Source organism: Hemitrygon akajei, chromosome 11, assembly GCF_048418815.1.
Source record: "Hemitrygon akajei chromosome 11, sHemAka1.3, whole genome shotgun sequence".
NCBI classification, from domain to species: domain Eukaryota; kingdom Metazoa; phylum Chordata; class Chondrichthyes; order Myliobatiformes; family Dasyatidae; genus Hemitrygon; species Hemitrygon akajei.
Genome location: NC_133134.1, coordinates 10,109,583 through 10,137,055, shown reverse-complemented (window position 1 = coordinate 10,137,055; position 27,473 = coordinate 10,109,583). Strand labels below are relative to the sequence as shown.

Below are 27,473 nucleotides of genomic sequence, written 5' to 3'. Positions count from 1 at the left end.
TCCTGCTGTTATAAGACTTTTAAATAGTCCCCAGCTGGATTCTTGACTTCACAATCTACTTTGTTATGATCTTGCACCTTACTCTTTACCTGCACTGCCCTTTCTCTGTAGCTGTTACACTTCATTTGCATTATTATTGTTTTACCATGTTCTATCTCTATGCACTGTGTAATGATCTGACCTGTATGAACAATATGAAAGAACTGTTTTCACTGTATATGTGACATTCATAAAGTAATACAGTTCACATCATAGTTAATGCTGGAGGAACTCAACAAGTCAAACAGCAGCTATGGAGAGGAATAGAGTTGATGTTTCTGCCGAAATCCTTTATTTTTGCCTGACTTTATTGCTCTCCACAGATACTGCTGTGGTTCTCCAGCCATTTTGTATTCGCTACTCTGGATTTCCAGCATTTGCAGAGTATCTTTTATGTGGACCTAAAATCTTTCACATTGATCATCACAGCTATAATTATCAAAATTTGGTTCAATATCAACTTAGAGCATGGTTATGAATTAATTAAGTAATCTATGATGCAACTTTGCAAAAATGAAATTATAGTGGATTATTATGGTGCTACATAAATATTAGAATGTTAATTATTAAATATACAAAAATTAAAAAATTACATCACTGAAGGTTGAGCTGACAGAGCGTGAGCTGATGGTGTTAACCTTCAGTAATAGGAGGTTAAGTTCACAGATTTCAGGTGACCAAGAGAAGAAGCAAAGGAGAAAATGCAGAGCTGTCTGGAATGTGTTGCCTGGTAGGTTGCAAAATCTGATATATTGAGGGAATTAGGTAAAAAGAAAGGCAAACCGTTGAAGGAAGAATATGGTGTTGAATTAATTGACGACTTTCACAAACTACACTCCATGGCCTCCTACTGTGCTGTATTCGTTCCATGATTATGAGATATGAGGAAGAAATGTTTAAAAGAATGGTCACTGATTACTAAATTCTGCGCCCAATCTAGACTTCCCTCAGATGGTTTTCTTGCAATAGTGTTTCCTCAACCCTTGTCTTTCTCAAAGGGGTTCATGTAGAGTTGATGTTTTCCCTGGCTGGAGTGTCTCAAAATAAGGGACCCACCATTAAGAAAGGAGATGAAAAAAGATTTCCTTCACCCAGACCATAATGAGTCTTTTGATTCAGTATCTATGAGGCCCATGTAGACTCAGTTACTGAATATACTAAGAAAGAAATCAATATATTTTTAGATAATTAAGGAAGCTGAATTGAAATATGCATTTTGATTATGTGTTTTATATCCTATGTTTTCGCTTATTTTTGGTTGCCTTTTGTGCAATTTTTGTGCTGGGGAGGGGTGGGTTTGATGTCCCCCCCCCCCCCATTTTGAACAGGTTCCATAGTTCTTTGTTTTGTGGCTGTCTGTGGTGAAGACGAATCTCAGAGTTATACACTACATACATACTTTGATGATAAATGTGCTTTGAATCCTTTGAATCAAGAGATATGTAGAAGAGTGGCATTGTGGTTAAAGGTCAGGCATGATCTTAATTAACAGAAGCAGATTTGAACTGCCTAATGCTTCATGCTCACAAGGCTGTGTTTATTGCTTTATCTATGCCAAGAATTTAATTAAATGGCAATGTGGTTTAGGTATCTGAACGTAACCCTACTTAAAATGTTTTCTACACTCAGGTTTTACTTTAAATGCCTTATGGTTTGCTCCACATTCAATAGATCATTAGCTCACCACAGTGTAATAGAAATGTTCAAACAAGGAAGACTAATAACAAGTAATGATGATAATTTTGGACTGGTATTTCGATTCAAAATGCTTGGTTGCTAACATAAAGTACGTATTTCCAAACTCCTGCTCTGACAGTTGGTTCAAAGAGAAAAGAAATTTATTATCAAAGTATGCATATGTTACCATTTACCACCCATTTTCTTGCAGGCTTTTATAGGAAAATAAAGAAATACAATAACATTTATGAAAAACTGTACATAAACAAAGACTGACAAACATCCAATGTGCAAAAGAAGGCAAATTGTGCAAACAATAATAAAAAAGCAAATAAATCATATTGAGAACATGCGTCCTCAAAGTGAGCCTACAGAGTGTGGAGTCAGTTCAGCATTGAGGAGAGATGTTTTTGGGAACGCTCCATTTCCTAGTGTAGCATACGAATGTTATTCTCGAATTTTCTGGGGATGGAGCAGAGAGCATTTTTTATTGCCTGGCAGACTGTGAGTTTTGTGCCAGGTTTGAGGTCTTGATCTTCAAAGACAATTTCTCGCAGATGGGCCAAGGCTGCCTGAGGCGCTAATTCATTAGTGATGCCTATCTTCACTGAGTGGCGGCTCCGAAGAAGTGGGAAACATTCCACTATGGTCAGACAGCAGTTTGGATGAGAACCTGTATCATCATCTCGAAGTAGAATATGGTAACATACATCTACTTTGATAATAAGACCATCAGACATATGAGCAGAATTAGGCCATTTGGCCCATGAGGTCTGCTCCACCATTCCATCATGGATGATTTATTATCCCTCTCAATCCCATTCTACTGCCTTCTCCATGTAAACTTTGACAACCTTACTAATCAGGAATCTATCGACCTCCATTTTAAATATACCCAAAGACTTGACTTCCACAACCATCTGTGACAATGAATTCCATAGATTCACTACTCTCTGGCTAAAGAAATTCCTCAACTCTATTCTAAAGGGACGTCCTTTTATTCTGGGGCTGAGCCCTCTGGTGCTAGACTTCCCACTACAGAAAACATCCTCTTCACGTCCACTCTATCTAGGCCTTGCTTGGTTTCCACTCACATCCCAAAAATATACCATTAGGTTCATTGATCACTGTAAATGACCCCTTAGTGTCAGTGAAATGGCAAATAAGGAGGTCGATGGGCATTTGGGAGGAGAAACAAGTTGCAAAGGAAGAAGAAAATTAGAAGGGAAATAGGGGAATGGGACAAATGAGAGGTGGTGATCTAGCATGGATCCAATGGGCAGAATACCATCCTTTTGTGTTGTTTTAAGTGCAAGATTATAAGATCAGCAATCAACCACAAATATCGGCAAATTTCTCCTGCATGCTGCATCTTGACCACTATGGTTGGAGTGGTCCTGATTCTTGATTGGATGTTCCCTAAGTTGAAATTTTCCATTAGTTGTGTAGATGCACTCCAGCGTGAAGAAGGCTGGAGGCGAGGTGCGGCAGTGTGACAAGAATGACCAAAGGACGTGCAGGAGCAGTGACATGGTCTTTGCCTAAGTGGTCTGCACTGAGGCTGGATCTGGATTGTGGGAGCATTTCTGCAAACTGCCAAATTTGAGGGGTTGCTCCATAGTTTACTTCAGCAAGGTTGAAGAGGGAGGTAGTGCCATTGTCCTCACCATTTCACTGGCAGATTACGCCCACTCTACATATAGTCGGACAGAATCCACATTACATTTTGCTTTTTCACAAATGGGCAGAAGCAGGTGAGGATGACCCCTGCTAAGACATTCCCTGTGGCAATGTCACAGTGAAGTGGGGTCTTTCTGTAATTACACCAATCGGACCATTCTCCTTTCTTGAAGATATTCATGATGACAGCAAATCTAAGATCCCCTGGAATGCTTTCATTTTCTTTGAGATGAGCAATGAGTTTATCACTATGTTTGAGGACCTCAACAGGCACACTATCTGTTCCTAAGGCCTTGTTGATTTTTAGTTGTCTTATCAATAGTCTTTTCAATTTTTTGTCAGTGAGGTCCAGCTCACTGGATCCCTGAGGAATGGAGTCACATCAAGAACAGAGTCATGCCGAGTTCCTCCAGCAGATGCTGACTACCTGTGTTCCTGATAAATTCATCTCAGCTTTGCCTCTCAATGCAATGGTGCCTTTGAAATTTGCACCTTAGATGGTCCTAGCAACATGGAAGGATCCACTCATGTTAAGGCTGCCACCATGCCGTTGGATTTCCTGCACTCTTTCCGCCTATCACCTGCTCTGTAGCTCACAGGCTTTCTGCTAGACTCAGCCTTCAGGTGCCTACATGGCCATTTCTTTTTCTTTGAGGCATTGTGGAGCTTCCACTACCAGCTCGCTTTGCATTGATGATGTTGGATTAGAGTGTAGAAGGGTTATTTTTCTAGTATTTTCCTTGTAGTTTATCTTTCCTATGCTTGCATATAATTTGTAAATAATCACCTACATACACGTAATTGTTCAGTTAAACTTCCAGTGATAAAAATGTAGTTGATTCTGTGCATTTCTACAATCTTCTCAGTTTTTTTTTGCAGCAGGTGTCACAACACTTGAATCTGGTTATTCCATACATTAATTGTTATTACTGGAATGGTGTTTATTTCCTTGTTCATTCCTTGTGGTGCATTCGGTAGTATTTTTGCCATTTCGACAGGATTTGAGTGTTTTTTTTTATGAGGCTGAATTGTAGCTTGATGCTCAACCCAGCATGGATAGAAAGTGTGCAAGGAGCTGGCTGGACTTCAACTGGGGACCATTCACCTCAAAGTCTGGTGCGGATGTCACGACACCACCAGCTGTTAGTTTGTTCTTATAATAGTTAATATAATGTAACTGCCAATTTTATGCCTCATTCCTGAGTTCTGAAGAAACAAAGAAAACCTACAGCACAATACAGGTCCTTCAGCCTACAAAGCTGTGCCTCACATGTCTTTACCTTAGAAATTACCTCGGGTTACCCATAACCCTCTATTTTTCTAAGCTCCACTTCTCTAAGAACCTCAGAATCAGTATCTCCAGATCCGATTTTAGTTCATAAGCTTCTGGATCTCCTGGTTAGATTATATGTGGAGGTAAGTTTCAATATTTTAATGTTTAGTGTAGGACATGGCTGAATGTGAGAATTAAACTGAAAGAGATTGTGTTCAGTGCACAAGAATTGCAGAATATAAACTTGGCCACAGAACAACTTATTTTAAGACAACTAAAAAAAATCCACTAAAAAGGACTTCTGCAATCTTCTTCCATTAGTAGAATTACAGGATTGTGCAGGAGAGCACTTTCTAAAAAATACATAATTCATTCACTGTTTTTTGTAACTAAGATGTGAAAGGTAACACAAAACTGACAACCATATAGGAATAGTTATTATTTACATCCTATTTTACACAAGCATCAGAGGTTTAGAGCTTTTTTTCCCCAGATTTTGAATCTTACAGTAATAAGAAAGGGAGGTAGAAGGTGGAGGTGGTGGAAAAATACAGGAACTTAAGACAGCAAAAATACATAAGGGCAGCAGAAAGGAAGGGAGGGGAGACAGAGAGAGAGGAAACACGTAAGAAGCATACCTAGCTGACCAGGAATGTAGCAATCATTAAAAATCAGAGCAAGATGAAATAAAAAAGGTCCCATTAAAATCATTGACACAAGAGATTCTGCAGATGCTGGAAATCTGGAGCAACATACACAAAATGCTGTAAGAACTTCGCAAGTCAGTCCTGATGAAGGGTCTCAGCCCCCATACAGGCTGCCTGGCCTGTTGAGTTCCTTCAGCGTTTTTATGTGTAGCCTCATTAGAGTCATTACCTGCTGCTTCCTACTTGGACTTATGACACAAAAATCCACACAAATGCTCACATATTTGAAATTATTACAATGCTAACTTTGTGATATTAATAGGGAGATTGTCAAGAGCTTTGTTTGAGAGCTTAATATTTTTCTGATTTTGAGCTGGCTTGTTTTTGAATCTTTGACCCTCTTGAGATTTACCTGTTCCAGTGTAATCATCTTGCTATGCAGCAGAGCCCACAGACAGGATACAGCAGTTGTGCGGACTGCAGCTGCTGTCCTCCCAGCGTGCCACAGCAGATTAGGCACCAAAATATCTCTTACAAGCGTCTCCAGGTAGCTACTGAAATGCCTGAAGCAAAACAGAAGACACTGTGGTGAGCAATGAGAAACTGAGGCAGGAGTAATAACTTGTGAATGTGGAATTTTTTAATTTTAAAGAGATGTGGGTGGGAAGGCACTGCATTTCCTCCAAAATAATACAACAAGGACAGGTTCAGTGGATTAGGGAGAAATTTGTCTGATTTTATTTGTACAGCTGAGTGGCTTTTCTCATTAAGAGAGAAATTAATCTTGCCAAACAGTTATATTTTGCAGGGATATAAAAGTTATTAAATAACCTCTTCCAATTTTGAGCATGCGGTACTTCTTAGGTAATTTAGTTTTTTTTTTCTAAATTCCTCCGCAGGCTGTGAAAAGCTTATATGGAAACAGAAGGTCAGCAAGGGAGTCATCCACTGTTCTAAATTTTAACGTTTAAGAAGATATTTCAGGTTCACCGAAAGTCCAGCAAGCTAGCAGTTCAGTAAAATGAACTGACACGTAGGCTCACAAAGACTATTTCTGGTATTTATGAATTCTTCTACAGATCAACAAGCATCATGCAACTTGGATGGAAGTTTATCATTTTTTGCAACCCTTTACCATGATTCGACATGAGCGATATATTCCATAATTACTTTAGGAACATTTCACATTCAGAATTCAGAGTTACTTTTCTCATTTACTCTTTTTCCTCATTTTTATGGGCTGTCCCCAACACACCCTCATCAGATCTGTTGGTTATGAACACAAACAGCGCATTTTACTGTGTTTCAATGTACAGCTAATAAATAAATTTGAATCTTGAAACCTCCAATGTATTCCCATTGACCTGATCTGGCACCAGTTATCTTAAAATGTCCTCTCAAGTAGCCACTGTTCATATTTGAAACTAGACACGGTGAAAGACCCTCCCCATTTGGATACTTCACAATGTCTGGGTGATGGATATAACTGAAGACTCCATTGAAGATGCATGAAGATTTTACTCTATTTGTGGTGTCCCATACTTCTAATTACAACCATTAAGATGAACTATTCATGTGTAAAAAAAACCTAAAAACTATACAAGAAGAGAAGTTCTTCTATTCTCCACTCCGGCCTTTTATTTCTTCTCCTCACCTGTCCATCACCTCCTCCTGGTGCCCCTCTTCCTTTCCTCTCTCCCATGGTCCACTCTTTTCTCCTTTCAGATTTCTTCTTCTCCAACCCTTTGCATTTTCCACCTATCACCTTCCAGCATCTTACTTCATCCCCCTCCCCCACCAACCTTGCTTCACCCATCACCTTCTAGCTTGTCCTCCTCCCCTCACCTCACCTTTTTATTCTAGCATCTTCCCCAGGTCTTGGCCTGAAATGTCAACTGTTTATTAGTTTCCACAGATGCTGCCTGGCCTGCTGAGTTCCTCCAGCATTTTGTGTGTGTAGCTCTAAACAAGGTAACCTTACAACCTCTAGTTAATGGTGCCCTATAAGGTTGAAGGGTGCACTTTTTTATAACTGTGTTCCAAATAAATTGAAATCTGGTTTAGGGTACCCAAGACTTTCGTACAGTACTGTATTTGTCAACGTGGAGTACAGAGTGAGTTTGTAAATCTGGCGGGAGCAACGGATGTTGGGAATAGCGAGGGGTGTGTGGGACAGGTGGCAGAGAAGGAGGGCCAGGGGTAGACAGACCCAGCCTTGTGACACAAGGTCAATTGATTCCATGCAATTGGTTTATTGATCATTAAAGAATGTCTCTCTGGTGTTTCCTGCTCCTTCCCCTCTCCTTTTCCCAACCATGATTCCTGTCTCCCTGCTCCCTACTCTTAGTCCACAATAGACACATATCAAAATCAGGTTTATTATTGCTCATATGTGATGAATTTCTTTTTGTGGTAGCATTACAGTGCAATACATAAAATTACTACAGTACTGTGCAAAGGTCTTAGGCATCCTAGTGATACATATGTGTGTGTGTGTCTTTTTTGCACAGTACTGTATATCTGCACAAGTATCCATATGCACAGGTGTAATGAACAACCTACTTGTAACAGCATTACAAGTATATAGCATCAGATAAGAAGGGCTCAGAAGAAAAACTTTTATACCATAGTAATCAGGGTTTGGCTATCTGGTTTAAGAACAGAATAGTTGTAGAGAAGTAGCTGTTCCTCAACCTGGTGGTGAGGAACTACAGGCTTCTGTACCTTCTGCCCAATGGTGGCTGTGAGTAGGTGGCTTGGCCCTGCTTAATGGGGATCTTTGATAAGTTGTTGCCTTCTTGAGGCAACACCTCCTGAAGATACGATCAATGATGGGGAGGGATCTGCTAATGATGTACTGGACAGTGTCCATTACTCTCTGTAGCTTCTTATGTTCCTTTGCATTTGAAATGTCGTGCCAAACAATGAAGTGGTCAGTATGCTTTCAACAGTACATCCTTAGAAGCTTGTTAAGAGTTATTTGATGACAAGACTTAACCTCCTAAGAAAGCAAAAATGCTGGTTTGCTTTCCTTATGATTGAAGTGCACTTTAATGCTGGCTATTTAACAAACCTTGTGCCATTAATCACTATACGTGACCGTGGAAGTCTCTGCCCAGGAAGCAGTAGAGGCAAGCTCATTAAATACATTTAATGCACAGTTAGATAGATTTTGCATAGCAGGGGAATTGAGGGTCATGGGGAAAAGGCAGATAGGTGAAACTGAGTACAGGGTCAGATCAGCCATGAACTTATTGAATGGTGGAGGAGGTTCATTGCCCTAGGTGGCCGACTCCTGCTCCCATTCCTCATATTCTTTAAAAGAATGGGTGAAGAGAACATCTGGACGGAAACTTGACTGGTTTTACAGGTACAGGGAGGCAGAAATCATAAAATGGTGGTTCCTCAGCTGCAGGGAACACATAATCACTGGGCCAAGAAAAACATATAATCATGGCTGAAAGATATGTGAGGTGGAGCTTATCTTTTGAGGGCTGGCACAGAGCACAAACTTTTTTTTTAAATAGAGATTTAAAAGATCAAATCCGTGATTGTGCACTTCTATACAGCCAGAAGCTGTTCTACATGCTTTACTATTTGATGGATGGGAACAGTACATTAGGTGGATGGTAGATTCTTTTCTGCATGGGAGGGGAGTTCAAAACTGAGAGGGGGTTGCATATTTTTATGAGGAAAGGGGAAAGATTTAAAAGGGACCTGATGGGCAATTTTTCCACACAGAGGTATGGAATGAGCTGCCAGAGGATTTGGTTGAGGCAGATACAACAGCTTCATTTAAGAGGCACTTGGTACATGGAAAGGTGGGACTTAGAGGGATAGAACGCAGGAAATTGGGTGTTGCTGGGTGGTCAACGTCATCAGCATGGACTTTTGGGCCATAGAGCCTTATTTATTTATTTATGTATCTATTTAGAGATACAACATGGTAACAGGCCTTTATGACCCAATGAGCCTGCACCACCCAATTACACCTGTGAGACCAATTAACCTACTAATCCTGTAAGGCCTGGGAATGAGGGGTAGAAATCAGAACACCTGGAGGAAACCCACATGGTCATGGGGAGAATGCACAATCTTCCTACAGACAGCAGTGGAGCTGAACCCGGGCTGATGGCGCTATAATAGAATTATGCTAACTGCCACGCAACCGCGCTGCCCTAGTCTTGTCTGTACTGTATTGCTCTATGACTCCAGTCAGCTGTAGATCTAATTAGATGCCAGCTTGCTGGAAATGATCCATTTTGTGAGAGTATTGAGTTGTTTGTTTACACGTTGAGTAAGTTGCAAATAGAAAATGACTCAGCATATGCAGAGGTGGTTCCCCTAAGTGACCAATTACCAGGAAGTTAATGAAAGGTCATCAATCTGAAACATCATCGCTGTGACCAGATCTTGTGTGATGCCATTTCTTGTCTTTTGTTTATCTTAAAAATTCGAGCAAAGGCACTTTGCTTCTGGACAAAAGCATAACAAACAGCTACAACACTGGCAGCTACCTACCAGTGTGACAAACTGCCAAAGCATGACCCATTCACTAAAGGCAGGACAAATCCAACCTGGTTAATTACTGCACAATCAGTTCGCTTTCAATCAACACCCAAGTTATGGTAGAAGCGGCTACGAGTCAGGAGTGTGATGGAATACTTAACACCTGTGTGAATGAATTCAGCAGCAGCAATCACCAGTGTAGAGAGAGAACTTCGGGTGTTAGTTCATAACTCCCCAAAAGTGACGACACAAGTAGACAGGCACATTTTATTCCATATCCATACCTCAATCCCTAACTTTTACATGATTCCTTATTCTATATAATTGTTGAATGTTGTTTTTTGTTGCATGGCACACCAACACACTACAGCAAATTCCTAATACACGTGGTGAATAAAGTTGATCCTTGATCCTTCATCCTTTATAAAATTTGAGTGGCGTAGACAGAATCGATAGGATCTTTTTCCTTGGGCGGGGGAGTAAAGTGTGAAAGGACAGGTTTAGGGTGAGAGAGGAGATATTTAAAGGCGAACAGAGGGGAAAGTTTTTCCACACAGAGGGTAGTGAATATCTGGAATGGGCTGGTGGAATCAGATACAATTACAATGTTTAAGAGCTATTTGGATAGGTACTTGGAGCACATTTACAACGAGTGCTGCCATATGAAAGCAGCATCCATCATCAAGAATTCCCACCATCCAGGCCGTGCTCTCTTCTCGCTGCTGTCATCAGAAAGGAGGTACAGGAACATTAAGTCCCACACCCCCAGGTTCAGGAACAGTTACATTTGATTGAAACTCTAGCCACCAGCTCAAACAGTCAACAGAAGCAGTGTGTCATCTGTACAATGCATTGCAATTAATCACCCAGGCTACTTCAAAATCACACTATATCAGCCTAGAATGACAGCAGACTGCAAGTTCACTGAAACACTGCTAGCTGCAGGTCACTGGATTTACACCACTACATCTTCATTGCCATCGGGCCTTAATACTGGAAATCCCAGTCCAAAAACACTGGTTTGGACCCTTGTTTGTCATTTTTAGTACTGGAATTCCCTGTCCATAAACACCAGTGGGACCCTTGACACCAAATGCTGGAGGAATTCAGCAGTCCAGACAGAAGGAAAAAGAACACGTGGGACCCTTGTTCTTTGTGATTTTTATAAATGACTTGGATGAGGAAGTGGAAGGGTGGTTTAGTAAGTTTGCAGATGATACAAGGTTTGTTGGAGTTAAAGAAAGTGTAGAAGATTTTCATAGGTACAACGGGATATTGACAGGATGTAGAGCTTGACTTAGAATTGGCAGATGGAGTAAAGTGTGAAATGATTCATTTTGGAAGGTCAAACTTGAAGGCAAAGTACAGGTTCAATGGCAGGATTCTTTAACATTGCAGAGTAAAGGATCTTGGGGTTCACAGAGGATTGAGGTCTAGAGCTGCAAGGTGTTCAGTTCTGTACACCTTATTATAGGAAGCATGTGGAAGCTTTCGAGAGAGCACAGAGATTTACCAGGATGTTACCTGGATTAGAGTGCATGTCTTATGAGGATAGGTTGAGTGAAGAACAGCTTTTCTCTTTAGAGTGAAGGATGATGAGAGGTGACTTGATAGAGCTGTACATGATTAGAGTAATAGATCAAGTGGACAGCCACAGATTTTTTTTCCCCACGTGTGGAAATAGTTAATATGAAGGGATATAATTTTAAAGTAACTGAAGATAAGTATGGGGGGGATGTCAGAAGTATGGTTGTTCTGTTTTTTTTTTACACACAGAGAGTGGTAGGTATGTGGAATGCACTGCCAGAGGTGTTGGTAGAGACAGATACATTGGGGACATTTAAGAGACTCTTTGATAGGCACATGGATGATAGAAAAATGGAGGACTATGTTGTGGGAAGGGTTAACTCGATCTTAAAGTAGGTTATGAAGTCGGCACAACATGGTGGGCCTCAGAGTGTGTACTGTGCTGCAGAGTTTTATGTTCTATGATTACCTTCAAGATTCAACATTAAGGTTACTTTCAGCACACAAGTGTAAAGGAGAACTAAATAATTGTTATTCTGGATCAGATGCAGCATTAGAAAACAACAATGAAAAAAATTCAGAGTTTATTTGCATTGACTGATTGCATGTCCATAAAGTGACACTAGGTACATTAGGTGACTCTGACATGAAATGATAAACTAGTGGTGGTTGGGGATGTGGAGGGATTGATCAGCCTCAGTACTTGGGGTAACTGTTTTTGAGTCTAGTGGTCCTGGCATGGATGCTATGTAGCCTCCTTCCTAAATGGAGTGGGACAGAGTCCATGAGCAGGGTGGGTGGGATCCTTCATGATCTTATTGACCTTTTTCTGGCACCAGAGAAACTACATGTCACGTTCACGTCAGGGTTCCCGACCACTTTCTCAAAGGCTATCAGTCAATAAATGCTGATTGCGCTAGCAAAGCTTGGATCTGGAAAATGACTTGAGGCATGAAAAAGAACTGAAGAACACGAATGTGGAGGCTGGTCTTAGTTTCTAGGTCATCCAAAAGGCTTCAAATTTCAACCAAGGCGATTTCTGCCTGCCTAAACATCCAGCATTATATTTCTGCATTAGCCAACCTACTGAAGGGCTACTTTGCTGCTGTATAATTATAAACCGTGTTATCAGCAGTGGTAGGATTGGTTTTCTTCTGGTAGCTAGCACTTTTCTTGAGAAAATAAGTTGGACCATCTTCAGTATGTTTCAATATTTTTGAAAAGGGGTTTTCCACACACACAGACACAGACACACACACACACGCGCGCGCGAAATAAAATTCGAAAACCGCCAACTTACAGGATATTTTCTAAGCAATCTGGGTTATAGTTAACTGAAAGGAGCTGGCAGTTGTTGAATGCATCAGAGACAAGTGTACAACAGGTGTGATACAGGGAGCAGTGATTGGATGGCTCAAAACTTGGTTGTTGACTAAACTTGTTTTACCTTAATACTAATTTTTCCCCTTTTTATATATATAAAAGCTGACTCTTTGACGTGCATTTGGAATAGTGTGGTTCAAATGTGTTGGCTGCCCTGAATGATTTCTTTGTTTGGGTATTTCCCAACTCTGCCTGGATAGCTGATAACAGCTGAAGCCTTTTTGACTGGGAAGGTGTGAATATTTTGCAATTGGCATGCTCCAAATAAAGGAGGCGGCAAAATTTATTGAGTTTCTTTAGAGATACAGTGCAGAACAAGGCTTTCTGGCCCAGCGAGCCACACCGTCCAGCAACCCACCGACTTAACCCTAGCCTAGTCACAGGACAATTTTCAATGAGACCAATTAACCTACTAACTCGTATGTTTTTGGGAGAAAACTGATGCATCCAGTGGAAATCCTCGCATACACAGGAAGGAGGTACAAATTTCTTACAAACTCTCTTTAGAATGGCGATGAGGAGGAATATATTTCAGCCACAGAGCGGTTGAATCTGTGGGAATCCATTGCCACAGGCAGCTGTGGAGGCCAAGTCATTAAGGCAGAGGTTGATAAGATTCTTGATGAGTCAGGGCATGAATGGATATGGGGAGAAGGCAGGAGATTAGGGCTGAGAAAGAAATGAATTGGCCACAATGAAATAGTGGAGCAGACTCGATGAGCAAATGGCCTAACTCTGCTCCTGTATCTTATGGTCTTACAGAGGATGCCGGAATTGAACTCTGAACTCTAACACCCCGATCTGTATTTGTGATGTGCTAACCGTTACACCACCGTGGTGCCCTACAGAAATGATAGTGATAGGAATTGAAGCTGCAATTAGCACTACATCAAACATTCTGTCAGGCACCTTATCCATTAAGCCACACATCCCACAATAACAATTCTAACCACAAACACTTGAAGGTACAGCTGAAGTTGATGCAATGAAATCCTATTTTTCATTTTCAAATGGAAACAAAAGTAGGCATACAAGTGACTCCTTAAATAAATCCACCTCATTATTTCAAATCAACTTGATTTGCTTTTTAGCTGGTTCGGCACAAAACCATGGGCTGAACAGCCTGTCCCTGAACTGTACTGTTCAATGTTCTATGTTCAATCGTAATTCATCTAGTGATACTAAGAAATTCTGAACACAGAGCATGTGTAAATGTAGTAATATATTTAAATCACAAACACAAAAAAATCTGCAAATGCTGGAAATCCAAGCAACACACACAAAATGCTGGAGGAACTTAGTAGGCAAGGCAGCATCTATGGAAAAAAGTACAGTCGACGTTTTGAGACGAGACCCTTTAGTATTTAAATCCTGTTGACACACAAATATCCATTCATTTGTTCTAAGTAAAGGCATCACTATAATTAATGTTCTGTACAAGAAGTACAACCATAAGTACTGTTTAAGCTACTAAAACAGAGGCTTACTCCAACACATAAAAGCCAAGTCATCTAAAAGTTAAAATAAGACAAATAAATAAAGACTGAGAAAGAGTGTATGAGCTCCAAGGAGAGGCTGGACAAACTTGTGTTTTTTCTCTGAAGCATCAGAGGCTGAGGAGAAAGATTTGATATATGTTCATATAATTTTGAGAGATGTAGAATGGCTAAACAGACTGAATTGTTTTCCCAGGGCAGAAATGTCAAATAGTAGGGTACATGCCTTTAAGAGAGATGTGCATGGTAAGTTTTCTTTTTACATATAGATGGGCAGTGGTACAAGCAGATAAGATAGTGGTATTTGAGAAGGTTTTAGACAGATACATGAAAGTGCAGAGAATGGAGGGATATAAATCATGCACAGGCAGAAGAAATTGTTTTACTTGGCATCGTGCTTGGCACAGACACTGAGCTATGGGGTCTGTTTCAGTGCTGTACTGTTTTATGATCTATGTTCTAAATTGACTGAAGAGTTTGCCTTTCAGTGAGGGGAAAGATTAGAATACTTGACAAACAATTTTAATTCACTTCCTATGGTGCTGTAAAAACACTTGGAATAGCTTCTTGCGTTAACTTTGTAAATACTGCTACTTCCACTTTAGAGCGCTGCAACACAGAAACAGGCCCATTGGCCCATCTAGACCATGCCAAAATATTATTCTATGAGTCCCATCAACCCACATCTGGATTATAATCCTCCATACCCCACCCAGCAATGTACTTAACCAAACTTCTCTTAAATGATGAAACTTGTTCCACACTTGTGCCACCCTCTGAGTGAAGAAATTTCCCTTAAATATTTTACATTTCACGCTTAACCTATAATCTTATCTAACCTCAGTGGAAACAACTGCATACATTTACCCTATCTATGCCCTTCATAATTTTGCATATCTCTATCAAATCTTGCCTCATTCTCCTATGCTCTTGGGGAGAAAAGTCTAAACCTATTCATCCTTTCCCTATAGCTCAGGTCCTCAAATCCTGACAACATCTTTACAAAATTTCTCTGTACTCTTGTCATCTTATTGATATCTTTCCTGTAGGTAGGTGAACTGAACTGCAAACAACACTCCAAATTTGGCCTCACCAATGTCTTATACAAATTTAAGACAAAATCACGACTCCTGTATTCAATACACTCATTTATAAGACCAATGTGCCAAGAGCTCACTTTATGACCCTATCTACGACTTGTTTTAAGAAAATAGTCATGTAAAAAAATTGATAAAAGTTACTGGAAGTCACTTTGATAGAATATGCCTACTCACTCTGTGAGTAACAAGAACAACTTGTGATGAGACAACAGCTTTCAACACAGCCACAGATCCTCAAGGTACATTCAGGAGCAGGAAGTAATATGCAGATACAGCAAACAATCATGAAGGTAAATTGGAATTTACAGCAGGAGGAATGTAGTGGTCAGTACTATGCTTACAGCTCAGAGCACTGGAGTTCGGAGTTCAATTCCAGCGGCATCTGAAAGGAGTTTGTATGTTCTGCTCGTCAACCATGTGGGTTTCCTCTGGGTGCTCGGGTTTCCAAAGATGCACAGGTTAGTAGGTTAATTGTCATTGTAAATTGTTCTGTGATTAGTCCAAGGTTAAATCAGTGGGTTGCTGGATGACATAGCTCGATGGGCAGAAAGGCCCTGTTCCACATTGTATCTTTAAATAAATAAAATAAATTGAGGCTTGCTCCAAATATGCTGTGTCCCAGTGAGACAGTTTCTGGAACATGTGTTTCAGTTTTGTTTTTCTACTTAAGAAGGGCAAAATTGTGATAGAGGTAGTCTAGACAAGACTTGCATTCTTGAATTTAAAGGAATAGGAGGTGATTCCATTGAAATGTATAATATTCTTTTTGGGGTTTGATGGATAGATGTGGAGCTATCATTTCCCTTGACTAAGGTATTGCAGGATCATTACCTTAAATTTAAGGGAGTGTCCACTTAGGAAGGTTTGCTAGTGTTATACAGGGGGTTTAACCTAGAGTTGCAGGAGGATGGGAACCAGAGTGCCAGAACAGATTGTGGAGTAGTTGTGGACAAAGATGTTAAACCTATTACAAAGTCAGGAATCAAAAGGTTGAGCGTAGAGGGACTAATGTTCTGAGCTGCATATATTTCAATGCAAGGAGCAAAGTAGGAAAGGCAGATGTGCTTAGGGTATAGATCAGCAAGCAGAATTATGACATTGAACCTTCAGTGAGACTTGGTTGCAGGAGGGGCAGGACAGGCAGCTCAGTGTTCTGGGGGCTCCGTTGTTTTAAACATGGTGGAGCGGAAGGGATTAAAGGGAGAGAGGTGGCACTACTAGTCAAGGAGAATGTCACGGCAGTGCTCAGTCAGGACAGACTGGAGAACTTGTCTCGTGAGGCTTTATGGGTAGAACTGAGTAGTAAGAAAGGTATGATCACATTAACAGGATTATACTATAGACCACCCAACAGCCTGCAGGATTTACAGGAGCAAATTTGTAGAGAGATGGTGGACTGTTGCAAGGAATATAAAGTTGTGATAGCAGTGATTTAACTTTCCGCATATTGACTGGGACTCCCAAACTGTACAAGGACTGGATGGGAAAGAATTTGTTAAATGTGTTCAGGAAAGTTTCTATGATCAGTACATAGAAGTCCCAAATTAAGAAAGTGTGATACAAGATCCCCTATTAGGGAATGAGATAAGGCAGGTGATAAAAATTTGTGTAGGGGTAAGTTTTGCATCTAGTAATCATAATGCCATTAAATTCAAGGTAATTATGGAAAGGGATAGGACTGCCCCTTGGGTTGAGATTCTAAATTAGAGAAAGGCAAATTTTGATGGGATCAGAAAGGATCTGGCAAGTATGGACTGGGAGAAGCTGTTTTCTGACAAATATGTACTTGGTAAATGGGAGACATTCAAAAGTGAAAATTTGAGTACAGAGTTTATATATTCCTGGCAGAATAAAAGGCAAGGATAGGATAACAGGTTTGGGGAACCTTGGTTTTCAAGAAATTGAGGCGCTGGTTAAGAAAAAGGAGGTGCATAGCAGGTATAGGCAGACAGGAACAAATACAGTACCTGAGTACAAGAAATGTAAGAGAACACTTAAGAAGGAAATCAGGAGGGCTAAAAGAAGGTTTGAGGTTGCTCCAGTAGTCAAGGTGAAGGGCTTCTACAGCAATATTAAGAGCTAAAGGATAGCAAGAGACAAAACTGGTCCTCTGGAAGATCGAAATAATAATCTATGTGTGGAGTCGAAGAGAGGGGAGCTTATCTTAAATTTTTTTTTTGCATCTGTATTAACTCGGGAGATGGACACAGAGGTCTATAGATGCAAGGACATGCAGCAGGAGGTCAAGGACCCTATACAGATTATGAGGAGGTGTTTGCTGTTGAGGCAAATTACAGTGGATGAATTCCCAGGACCTGATAAGGAGTTCCCTCGGACCCTGGGTGAGGCCAGCACAGAAATTGCAGGGGCCCTAGCAGAGATATTTAAAATATCCTTAGCCACAGTGAGGTGCTGGAGGATAGATAATATTGTTCCATTGTTTAAGAAAGGCTCTAAGAATAAGTCAGGATATTGTAGAACAGTGAGTCTGACATCAGTAGTGGGAAAGTTTTTACTAGGGACTGGTTATACAAGTATTTGGAAACAAGGACTGATTAGGGATGGTCAACATGGCTTTGTGTGTGGTAAATTGTGTTTAATCAATCTTAAGAATTTTTCAAGGAAGTTACCAGGAAAGTGGATGAAAGCAAGGCAGTGGATGTTGTCTACATGGACTTTAGCAAGGCTTTTGACAAGGTCATGAAAGGATGGTCAAGAAGGTTCAGTTTCTGGCATTCAAAATGAAGTAGTAATTTGGGTTAGACTTCGACTTTGCAGAAAATGCCAGGGAGTAGCTGTAGATGGTTGCTCTCTGACTGGAGGCCTGTGTCTAACGGTGTGCTGAAGGGATCGGTGTTGGGTCTGTTGTTGTTTGTCATCTATATCAATGATATGGATGATAATGCGGTAAACTGGATCACCAAATTTGTGAATGACACCAAGATTGGGGGTATAGTGGCAGCAAGGAAGACTATCAAAGCATGCAGCAGAATCTGGATCAGCTGGAAAAATGGGCTGAAAAATGGCAGATGAAATTTAATGCAGACAAGTGTGAGGTGTTGCACTTAGGGAGAACCAACCAGGGTAGGTCTTACACTGTGAGCAGTAGGGCACTGAGGAGTGCATTAAAACAGAGGGGTCTGGGAACATCGATCCAGACAGTGGCAACACAGGTTGACATGGTCATAAAGAAAGCTTTTGGCACAATGGCCTTCAAAAAATCAACGTATTTAAGACAAGAGTTGGGAAGTTATTTTTTAATTGGTAAGACGCTGCGGAGGCCTAATTTGGCGCATTGTGTGCAGTTTTGATCACCTACAGCAAAGATATAAAGAATGCAAAGAAAATTTACAAGGATGTTGCTGGGACTTGAGGACCTAAGTTATAGGGCAAGGATGAATAGGTTAGGACTTTATTTCCTAGAACATAGAAGATAGTGGGGAGATTTGATAGTGGTATACAAAATTATGAGGGGTATAGATAGTGTAAATGCAACCAGGCTTTCTCCACTGAGGTTGGGTGAGATCAGAACTAGAGGTCATAGGTTAAGGATGAAAGGCAAAATGTTTAAGGGGAACATGCGGGAGAGCTTCTTCACTCAGAGGGTGGTGAAAGCGTGGAATGAACTACCAGCGCAAGTTGTGGATGTGGGGTCAATTTCAACACTTGAGAGAAATATGGATTGGTACCTGGATGAGAGCGGAATGGAGAGCTATGGTCAGGGTGCAGGTCTATGGGACTAGGCAGGTTAATGGTTTGGCACAGATTAAATGGGTTGAAGGGCCTGTTTCTGTGCTATAGTGTTCTATGACTGAGTCAGGTATAGAACATAGACAATCTACAGCACAATACAGGCCCTTCGGCCCACAAATCTGTGCCGAACATGTCCTTACCTTAGAACTACCTAGGGTTACCCACAGCCCTCTATTTTTCTAATCTCCATGTACCCATCCAGAAGTCTCTTAAAAGACCCCATTGTTTCCGCCTCCACCACTGTTGCCGGCAGCCCATTCCATGCACTCACCACTCTCTGCATAAAAAACTTACCTCTGACATCTCCTCTGTACCTACTTCCAAGCACCTTAAAACTAAGCCCTCTCGTGCTAGCTACTTCAGCCCTGGGAAAAAGCCTTTGACTATCCACACAATCAACACCTCTCATTATCTTGCACACCTCTCATCCTCCGTCGTTCCAAGGGGAAAAGGCCAAGTTCACTCAACCATAAGGCATGCTCCCCAATCCGGGCAACATTCTTGTAAATCTCCTCTGCACCCTTTCAATGGTTTCCACGTCTTTTCTGTAGTGAGGTGACCAGAACTGAGCACAGTACTCCAAATGGGGTCTGAACAGGGTCCTACATAGCTGCAACATTACCTCTCGATGTATGTTCAAACATTGAGTTATTCAATGATTAGGAAGGCACAGGGACTCTAGAGTCACACCCAACAACGTTGTAATGTAGAACAGCATACTTGCCAAGCAGCACAAAGTATGTCATCAAATCAACTAAAGGACTCGGAATCAACAGATCAAAGATATCCTGTCCTACTATATCTAAAATGATTTTAAAAAAGGATTAGATTAATTTGTCACATGTACATCGAAACACTGAAATATACAGTGAAATGTGTTGTTTGCATTAACGAACAACACAGCTTACTAACCCTAACTTGTATGTCTTTGGACTGTAGGAGTAAATCCGAGCACCCCGAAGAAACCCATGCATTCATGGGGAGAATGCACACACTCCTTATATACAGAGGCAGAACTGAACCTCAATTGAGCTATTGCTGTAAAGTATTACACTTTTGTGCCACTCCTAGTTAAGAATGGTGCTGGACAGTTAAACAGCTATTGGGAAGAGATTCCAATAATATCCATCTTCAATAGTGGCCAAACCCAGCAAGTGTATGAGTGATAAACAAAAGTAATGAACACCAGGTTCAGGAAGAGTTTCTACCCATCAACCATCAGACTTTTGAACAAAAGGATATAAATTCACTTCAATTTCCATCATTGAAATGTCCCCACAACCTATGGACCCACTTTCAATGACTTTTCACCTCATGTTCCCAATTATTATTGCTGATTTCTTTATTACTATTATTTGTGCTTTCTGTATTTGCACAGTTTGCTGTATTTTGCACACTGGTTGAATGTGCAGTTTGTGCAGTCTTTCATCGATTCTATGATAGTTATTATTCTACAATGGATTTATTGAGTATGCCTTCAAGAAAATAAATCTTAGTGTTGAATAGGGTGACACATATATATTTTGATAATAAATTTACTTTGAACTTCGGAACATTTGCAACTTCATTCACACTAGAACTGCTGAGTAGATGATCTTGGAATGTTCTTCTAAGGTCCACACTTTCACAGAAGCCAGTTTCCTGAAGATTCAGTTTGGGTCTAAATCCACAAACTCCCACCAGAAGTACCGGAGCAGCTCATGGAAATGGCTCAGTGCCAACTTCTCAAGACCAATTAGGAATATATAACTAACGCTGGACTTGCCAGCAAAGTCCAGATGCAAAAAAAAATCCATCTTAGAAAATCTAAATTCTTATGAAATCAAATAAAGTTTGACATGCTGAGTGGGGTGACCGTAAAACAGGTGTCTTGGACAATGGGCACATTCACTTGTTATATTTTCTTCTCCCCTCCTCTCCACAGCCTCTCAGCATCCCACAGCCCCCATGTTTGCCACTTTATGCTTACACTCCATACCTCATACTACACTGACACAGTCACTGTCCCATTGTGTTTTCATGTGCCTTACTGTCACTTAATCATTTCCTGTCAAGAGTCACCTTTCTGCATCTAGCATCATTAATGTACATACAGTCAACATACAGTATATAAGCTAATCTTCTGCACATATGATCACACACAAGTTATTTATTTACTTTTTTATTTAGAGACACAGCGTGGAACAGGCCCTTCTGGCCCAACAAGCTACACTGCTCATCAACCTACCTATTTAACCCTGACCTAATCGCAGGAAAATTTGCAATGACCAATTAACCTATTAACCAGTATGTCTTTGGACTGAGGGAAGAAACTGAAGCATCCGCAGAAAACCCACATTGATGGGAAAGATAACCAACTAAACTCCAAACTCCCAATGCCCCAGGCTGTAAAAGTGTCGTGTTTCAAACACAGGTAAACCTACAGATGCTGGAAATCCAAGCAACACTGCACAAAATACTGGAGGAACTCAGCAGGGCAGGCAGCATTTATGTAAAAGAGTAAACAGTCAATGTTTTGGGCCGAGACTCTTCATTGGAACTGGAAAAAAAATGTAAAAAGTTGTGTTTTTTTTCCAGTCCCGATGAAGGGTCTTGGCCCGAAACATCGACTGTTTACTCTCTTCCATACATGCTGTCTGGCCTGTTAAGTTCCTCCAGCATTTTGTGTTTGTTGCATAGTGTCGTGTTAACTGTGCATTGTGTTTTGTAGGACTGCTTTTATAATTATATTTATTACTTTATCTTCATTGTGGTTTTTTATGTTGCATCAGATCTGGAGTAAAAAACATCTTGTTCTCCTTTACACTTCTATACTGAAGAATGATAACCAACCCTGAATCTTGAACTTCAACAGTCCAGGAGATGGCGCTCCCTCATTAGAATTGTTAAAACTCCCCCAGCTCCTGCTGAACAATGAATTCAAGTTGCATCTAAAATATCACATAATTAAAAGTAATTTCTTATATATAATTAAATGAACCTTATGTTATTGATGTTGGGTTACCACAAGAGAAAACAGTGATTTTAACCTCATAATAATTCAGTCCAAAGTGAATGCGACTCGGTAGGGTGGGCTGCGTTCACAGTACAGTGACCCCTTTCCAGTATTATCAGTCTGTTGGCATTGTTAATAGTCACTGGTGATAGGCAAACTGCCCACATCAAAGCATGAATGCTGGCTTGAGTTTGTACTGCTTTTCCAATAGGATTTGCATAAGGAAAGAAAGTGTTTCCCCCCCCCCCCCCCAAAAGACCAATCACAGGAGGGAAAGGGAAGGAAAATACCAGTGAAAATTGAACAAGTGGGTGGGCCACTCAGAAACTGTATGATCAACATTTGGAGTCTGCCAGTCTGCACAACCACAATAATTTCCCGCACGAGACCATTAGATTCTGTTGAAGACAAAGGATTTGAATATGTGGCCCTCAGCCATGACAGAGAAATTATGCACCTGTCATCTGAATCATGGGCTTGTAAAATTCCAGAAATAAGCTGAAAACATCCTACAATGATGAAGAGTAATTAGTTCCCAGAGAAGGTCAGCCTTCTGATAATGACTCTTTTACAGTCATTTCAAATGAACTAGAGGAAACCAAGCCGTCTCTGAAGTTACAGCTGGCAGGAACAATGAACCAAACGAATAAGTTTATTGCAAGCAATAAAGTACTTGAAAGTGAAATGGTGGCTGATAGCTCTAAATATTTTTAAAATTGCATTTCATTAATTACATTCATATCATGATTCATCCATTAATTGAGGGTTATTAGAATTGTATTTTTGAAACTACCTTTTCAAGCTTAAAAAGTTGTTTTTGATTTAAGGTAACAAACTCATTTTCTCAGTTGCATACCGCTGAATTAAAGAATGCTGCATGGTGATATGGCCAAGAGATTAAACATCTCTGCAGGAGCAAACCTCATAGTCCAAATGGGTAGCCTCCAACCTGTTGGCATGAATATTGATTTCTCTAACTTCTGATCATTTCTATCCCCTCCCCTTACTTAGTTTTTCATTCTCCAGTGTGATTACCCTTTCACCTCTTCACACATGCCCATCACCTCCCTCTGGTGCCCCTCACCCATCACTTTCTTCCATGGTCTACTGTTCTCCCCTGTCTGATTCTTTCTTCAGCCCTTTACCTTTTCCACCTATCACCTCCCAGATTCTTACTTCATCCCCCCTCTACCTATCCACCTTCCCCTCAACTGGCTTCACCTATCACCTTCCCTTTCCCCACTTTCTTACTCTGGCTTCTGCCCCCTTCCTTTTCAGTCCCGTTGAATGGTATCAGCCTGAGTTATTCCCCTCCATAGATGCTGCATGACCTGCTCAGTTCTTCCAGCACTTTTTGTGTGGTGCTCAAGACATTTGGCAACTGCAGAATCTCTTGTGCTTATGATTAAAATGTTTGGTTGGGGAGGAATACGGGCCTCATACACACGCACAGCTACACAGTAGCATAGAGGTTAGTACAATTGCTTTACAGCACTAGTGATCAAGGTTCGATTCCCACCGCTGTTTGTAAGGAGTTTGTATATATTCTCCCCATGATTGTGTGGGTTTCCTTCAGGTACTCTGGTTTCCTCCCACATTCCACAGATGTACCGCTAGGGTTAGTGAGTTGTGGGCATACTATATTGCTGCTTGAAGCGAGGTGACACTTGCAGGCTGTCCCCAAGCATGGCTGTGTTGGTTGTTGACACAAAACAATGCATTTCATTTTCCCTTTCACGTTACATTCCGTTGTTTTGATGTACAAGTGACAAATAAAGCTAATCTTTTACACCTATGGTGACCACTGACTGTGAAAGCCACATGATCCTTTTCTGTATTGGGATAACGTGAGACACAAATATGTTATTTGCATTCAAGCCTCACTGGTTCATGGTTCCACTTAGTCATCAACATCACTACTGAGAAGTAAACATACATACCTGCGGTCTTCAGTGGTAACTCCACAAACCATGCAGCTAACAGGGAAACGTGTAAAGATGCAATGACTTTTTTTTAGTGCTTTTTCAGTGTAAAATATGAAGGATTATAATGACTAATTCTTATTTGGATAAATTTATATCATTAAACTTACATCTACATTTTTTACAGTGTACCTACCCTTGAGAATTTAGAGTTTCATTAGCTTTCAGTAGCAATTTTGATAAAACAGAGAAGAGTTTGAGGCGCACTTCAGGATCTTTGCTGGGTTGAAGGCAGCTTTTCAAAACTGGAAAAACTATATCAAGTGATTCTCCAAGCACAGGACCTACAAATACAGTACAGATAACCTTAGCAACTGATTCTGCTAGAATAGTGTTTATAAAGTAGTTATGTTTAATGAATATTTAACAGCATGTTCAAAATGATGGCATTGAGATCAACTTTTACATTGGAAAATCAACTGTAGATAGATTTTATATGTAACATACGGCTAATTAAGAACAGTTTACAGAAGCTATTTTAAACACATGACTACAGATTTCAGAGCTATCCAGTTCCATTTGAAACACTGTTAAACTCAACAAAGTAAATTCTATGTCAGATCTGTCAGTTGCCCACCATACACTGCTGCTGTAGATTCAAAGTGCAAAGGTAACAGTGGCAATGTGGTAGTTTTAAACTGAAAACCTTCACCTAGAACCAGCAGTTCAAAAACTGTCTACAAAAGAATTGAATACGAATTCAACTGGAGCTAAGACAATGCATTTAAACACCTATTCACCTCCTGCCCCACGGCAATGAATAACTCATGCACCAAACTTGTCTGGAATGTGCCCTAGATTTGTAATAACACACGATGTAAAGTTATGAAAAGTATCAGATTGGAATCTGTAAATGGAGCAAGGGCAGCATTAGGCACGGTCTGACTTCTTGACAACAGGAATATTATAAGTGGATCTCAAATGATGAAAGACATTTCAATGTATTTTAATAATACAGCTTTACTGGTTATAAATCTGTTACTGTTTTCAATTGTAATATGCATTTTTGCACCTCCATAATTGACTGCATGGCATTTTCTGCCCAATGAGAGGCTGCAAAGGCTTGAGTACAGAAGCACAGTACATCAACCCCTGCTCTTGACCCAAAACATCAACCATTCCTTTACCTCCAAGGATGCTGCTTGATCTGCTGAGCTTGCTTTTGATTGGTAGCATAGAGGACAACATGGTAGCTTGCCATCAGCCTCCCCAATGCTTTAAAGCACTGGCTGTAAGATTGGAGGTTTGATTCCCATCACTGTCTATAAGAAGTTTGTACATTCTCCCTGTGACTGTGTAGGTTTCCTCCCGCACTCAAAAGATGTACATTTGTGTTAAGTGAGTTGTGGGCATACAACGTTGGCACCGGAAGCATGGTAACACTTGGCCCAGCACAATTCTCGCTGATTTGATTTGAAACAAGCGACACATTTCATTGTATGTTTTGATGTACATTTGACAAATAAAGCTAAGCTTTATCCTCATAAAAAATCCGTCACGCTAAGCAACAGATCTTAGTGACTTGTCACAGGGATTGTCTGTTACATATTCTCCTTTAACACAATTCAAACTACTAGAAATACCCTTTCTTGGATACAGGTGGCAGTACTAAGAGTGAGGGTTAAGGTAAGAACAGGGACAACTCAACTAAAACAAATGATTGTTAAACTAAGAGCCTTACAGTAGTTCACTGATAACCTCCAGGAAACACATATTGTTAGTTAATCCTTTCTTTTATTTTTCAGATAAATGTAGCTTCCAGGATTTTCTGTTTGTATTTTATAGCTTTTCAGGTAATATTTCGTACAAGGAGAAAAATAACAAGGATGTTTTTGCATAGACCAAACACTTCGAGCAAACTGTTAATGAACTTTGACTGCATTTCTACATTTGGGGCTACAAGAAAAGTCTGAACATTTAATTAAAGTTCATATCATAGCCAGGATTTTCCACAATAGCAAAAGGGCAATGCAGTCATCATTAACAAAGAAAACACAGACTTCTGAATGTTATAAACCTCCTCTGAGGTTCATCACTTTGTCATGGTGGAGAAACTTGTGAGTTCCTGAGTTCCAGAGAGCGATGCCACCTGGAGTTTAGCTCCTGGTAGGGTCAACCATGACGGTAAGGTCAAGGAGAAGATTCGAGACAAAGAGTGAACCAACCAAGACTTCAACAGTGAAGCTGGCAGGAGATGATGACACATCACAATGGTAGTGAAGGAGGAGGAAAGGGTCCCCAGTCATCTTGCATTCCATGCCACTGGAAACTGGCAATGATCTGTCAAGGTCTGTGTCATGGCTGCCCATGCATCAGCCTCCCGATGTTAAGCAAAGTCACATACAGGCATTCACCATTTAGGGCAGAATATGTGGATTCCAGATTGGCCCTTATCGCCACCTGAGGACCCACCAATAGACAACTCATGAGGAGAACATCACACTCAACTCAGATGATCATACTGTTACCATAACCCTGAGGATGCATTCAGAGCTACAGGATGCACAAGTGTAACACCCTCCAAGTGAACCAATGCTTGACTCTACACAGGAGTTACTTTCCATCTCCATGAGGTCATGTATTATTGGTTACGGACTAAATGTGTCAGGATAAGTTAGAGGACTACTGGGCACGGGACAAGTAAATGTTTGCCAAACAACTTATCTAATGCTGAAAATTTGATTTTAAACAAGATTTGTTTTTTTTCTCCTTCAGAAGTTAATCAGAGGAGATCTTTATATAAAATGTCTTTTTCTACTTGCCCCTTCTATCTCTCTGGGTTGCTATCAGATCTTTCCCAACAGTGGGGCACTGATTGGGGTTCGATTCCTGCTTGTAAGGAGTTTACACGTTCTCCCCGTGGCTGCATGTGTTTTCACTGTGCGCTTCAGCTTCCTCCCGCATTCCAAAGACAAAGATGGTTAGGGTTAGTGAGTTGTGGGCATGCTATGTTGCTGCTGAATGCGTGGAAGCACTTGTGGGCTGCCCAGCAAACTCCTCGCAGATTTGATGCAAGTGATGCATTTCACTGTATATTTCAATGTATATGTAACAAATAAACTTAGTCTTTAATCTTGTCTTCAGTAACTGCTCTCTGTACTTTAGTTAAATCTAATTTATATTGCATCTGCATTTCTCAGCAAGAAAATCAATCAAATTGGTTTAAGAGCCTTGTTATTTTTCATCCTCCTCAGAGACACCACAGATCCCCTGTGGAGAGCGCTTAGCTGAATCTGACATCAGATTAAGCCATTTAAAGAAGTTGGTGGAAAGCTGTCAGAAAGGTGAACGATGAATAGCATTCCTTAACTAGTGATTGCAATATCCGGGATGTTAAAGGTAATTGGGAGCAGTTCTTAATGCTCTATTTGAGAAGTAAGCAAAGGCAATGACTGACTTGCTGATTTAAATC

At 40.5% G+C, this 27,473-nt stretch overlaps 1 protein-coding gene across 1 annotated transcript in view; it reads right to left on the bottom strand.

Moving 5' to 3' along the window:
* LOC140735307 (dynein axonemal assembly factor 5-like) overlaps positions 1 to 27,473 on the bottom strand; it is a 167,240-nt gene that overhangs the window by 25,442 nt on the left and 114,325 nt on the right. Inside the window, exons 9-10 of the mRNA XM_073060195.1 lie at positions 24,198 to 24,345; positions 5,729 to 5,879 (exon numbers count right to left, since the gene is read on the bottom strand). Coding sequence (XP_072916296.1) covers positions 5,729 to 5,879; positions 24,198 to 24,345 — 299 coding nt within the window. The remainder of the gene's footprint in view (positions 1 to 5,728; positions 5,880 to 24,197; positions 24,346 to 27,473) is intronic.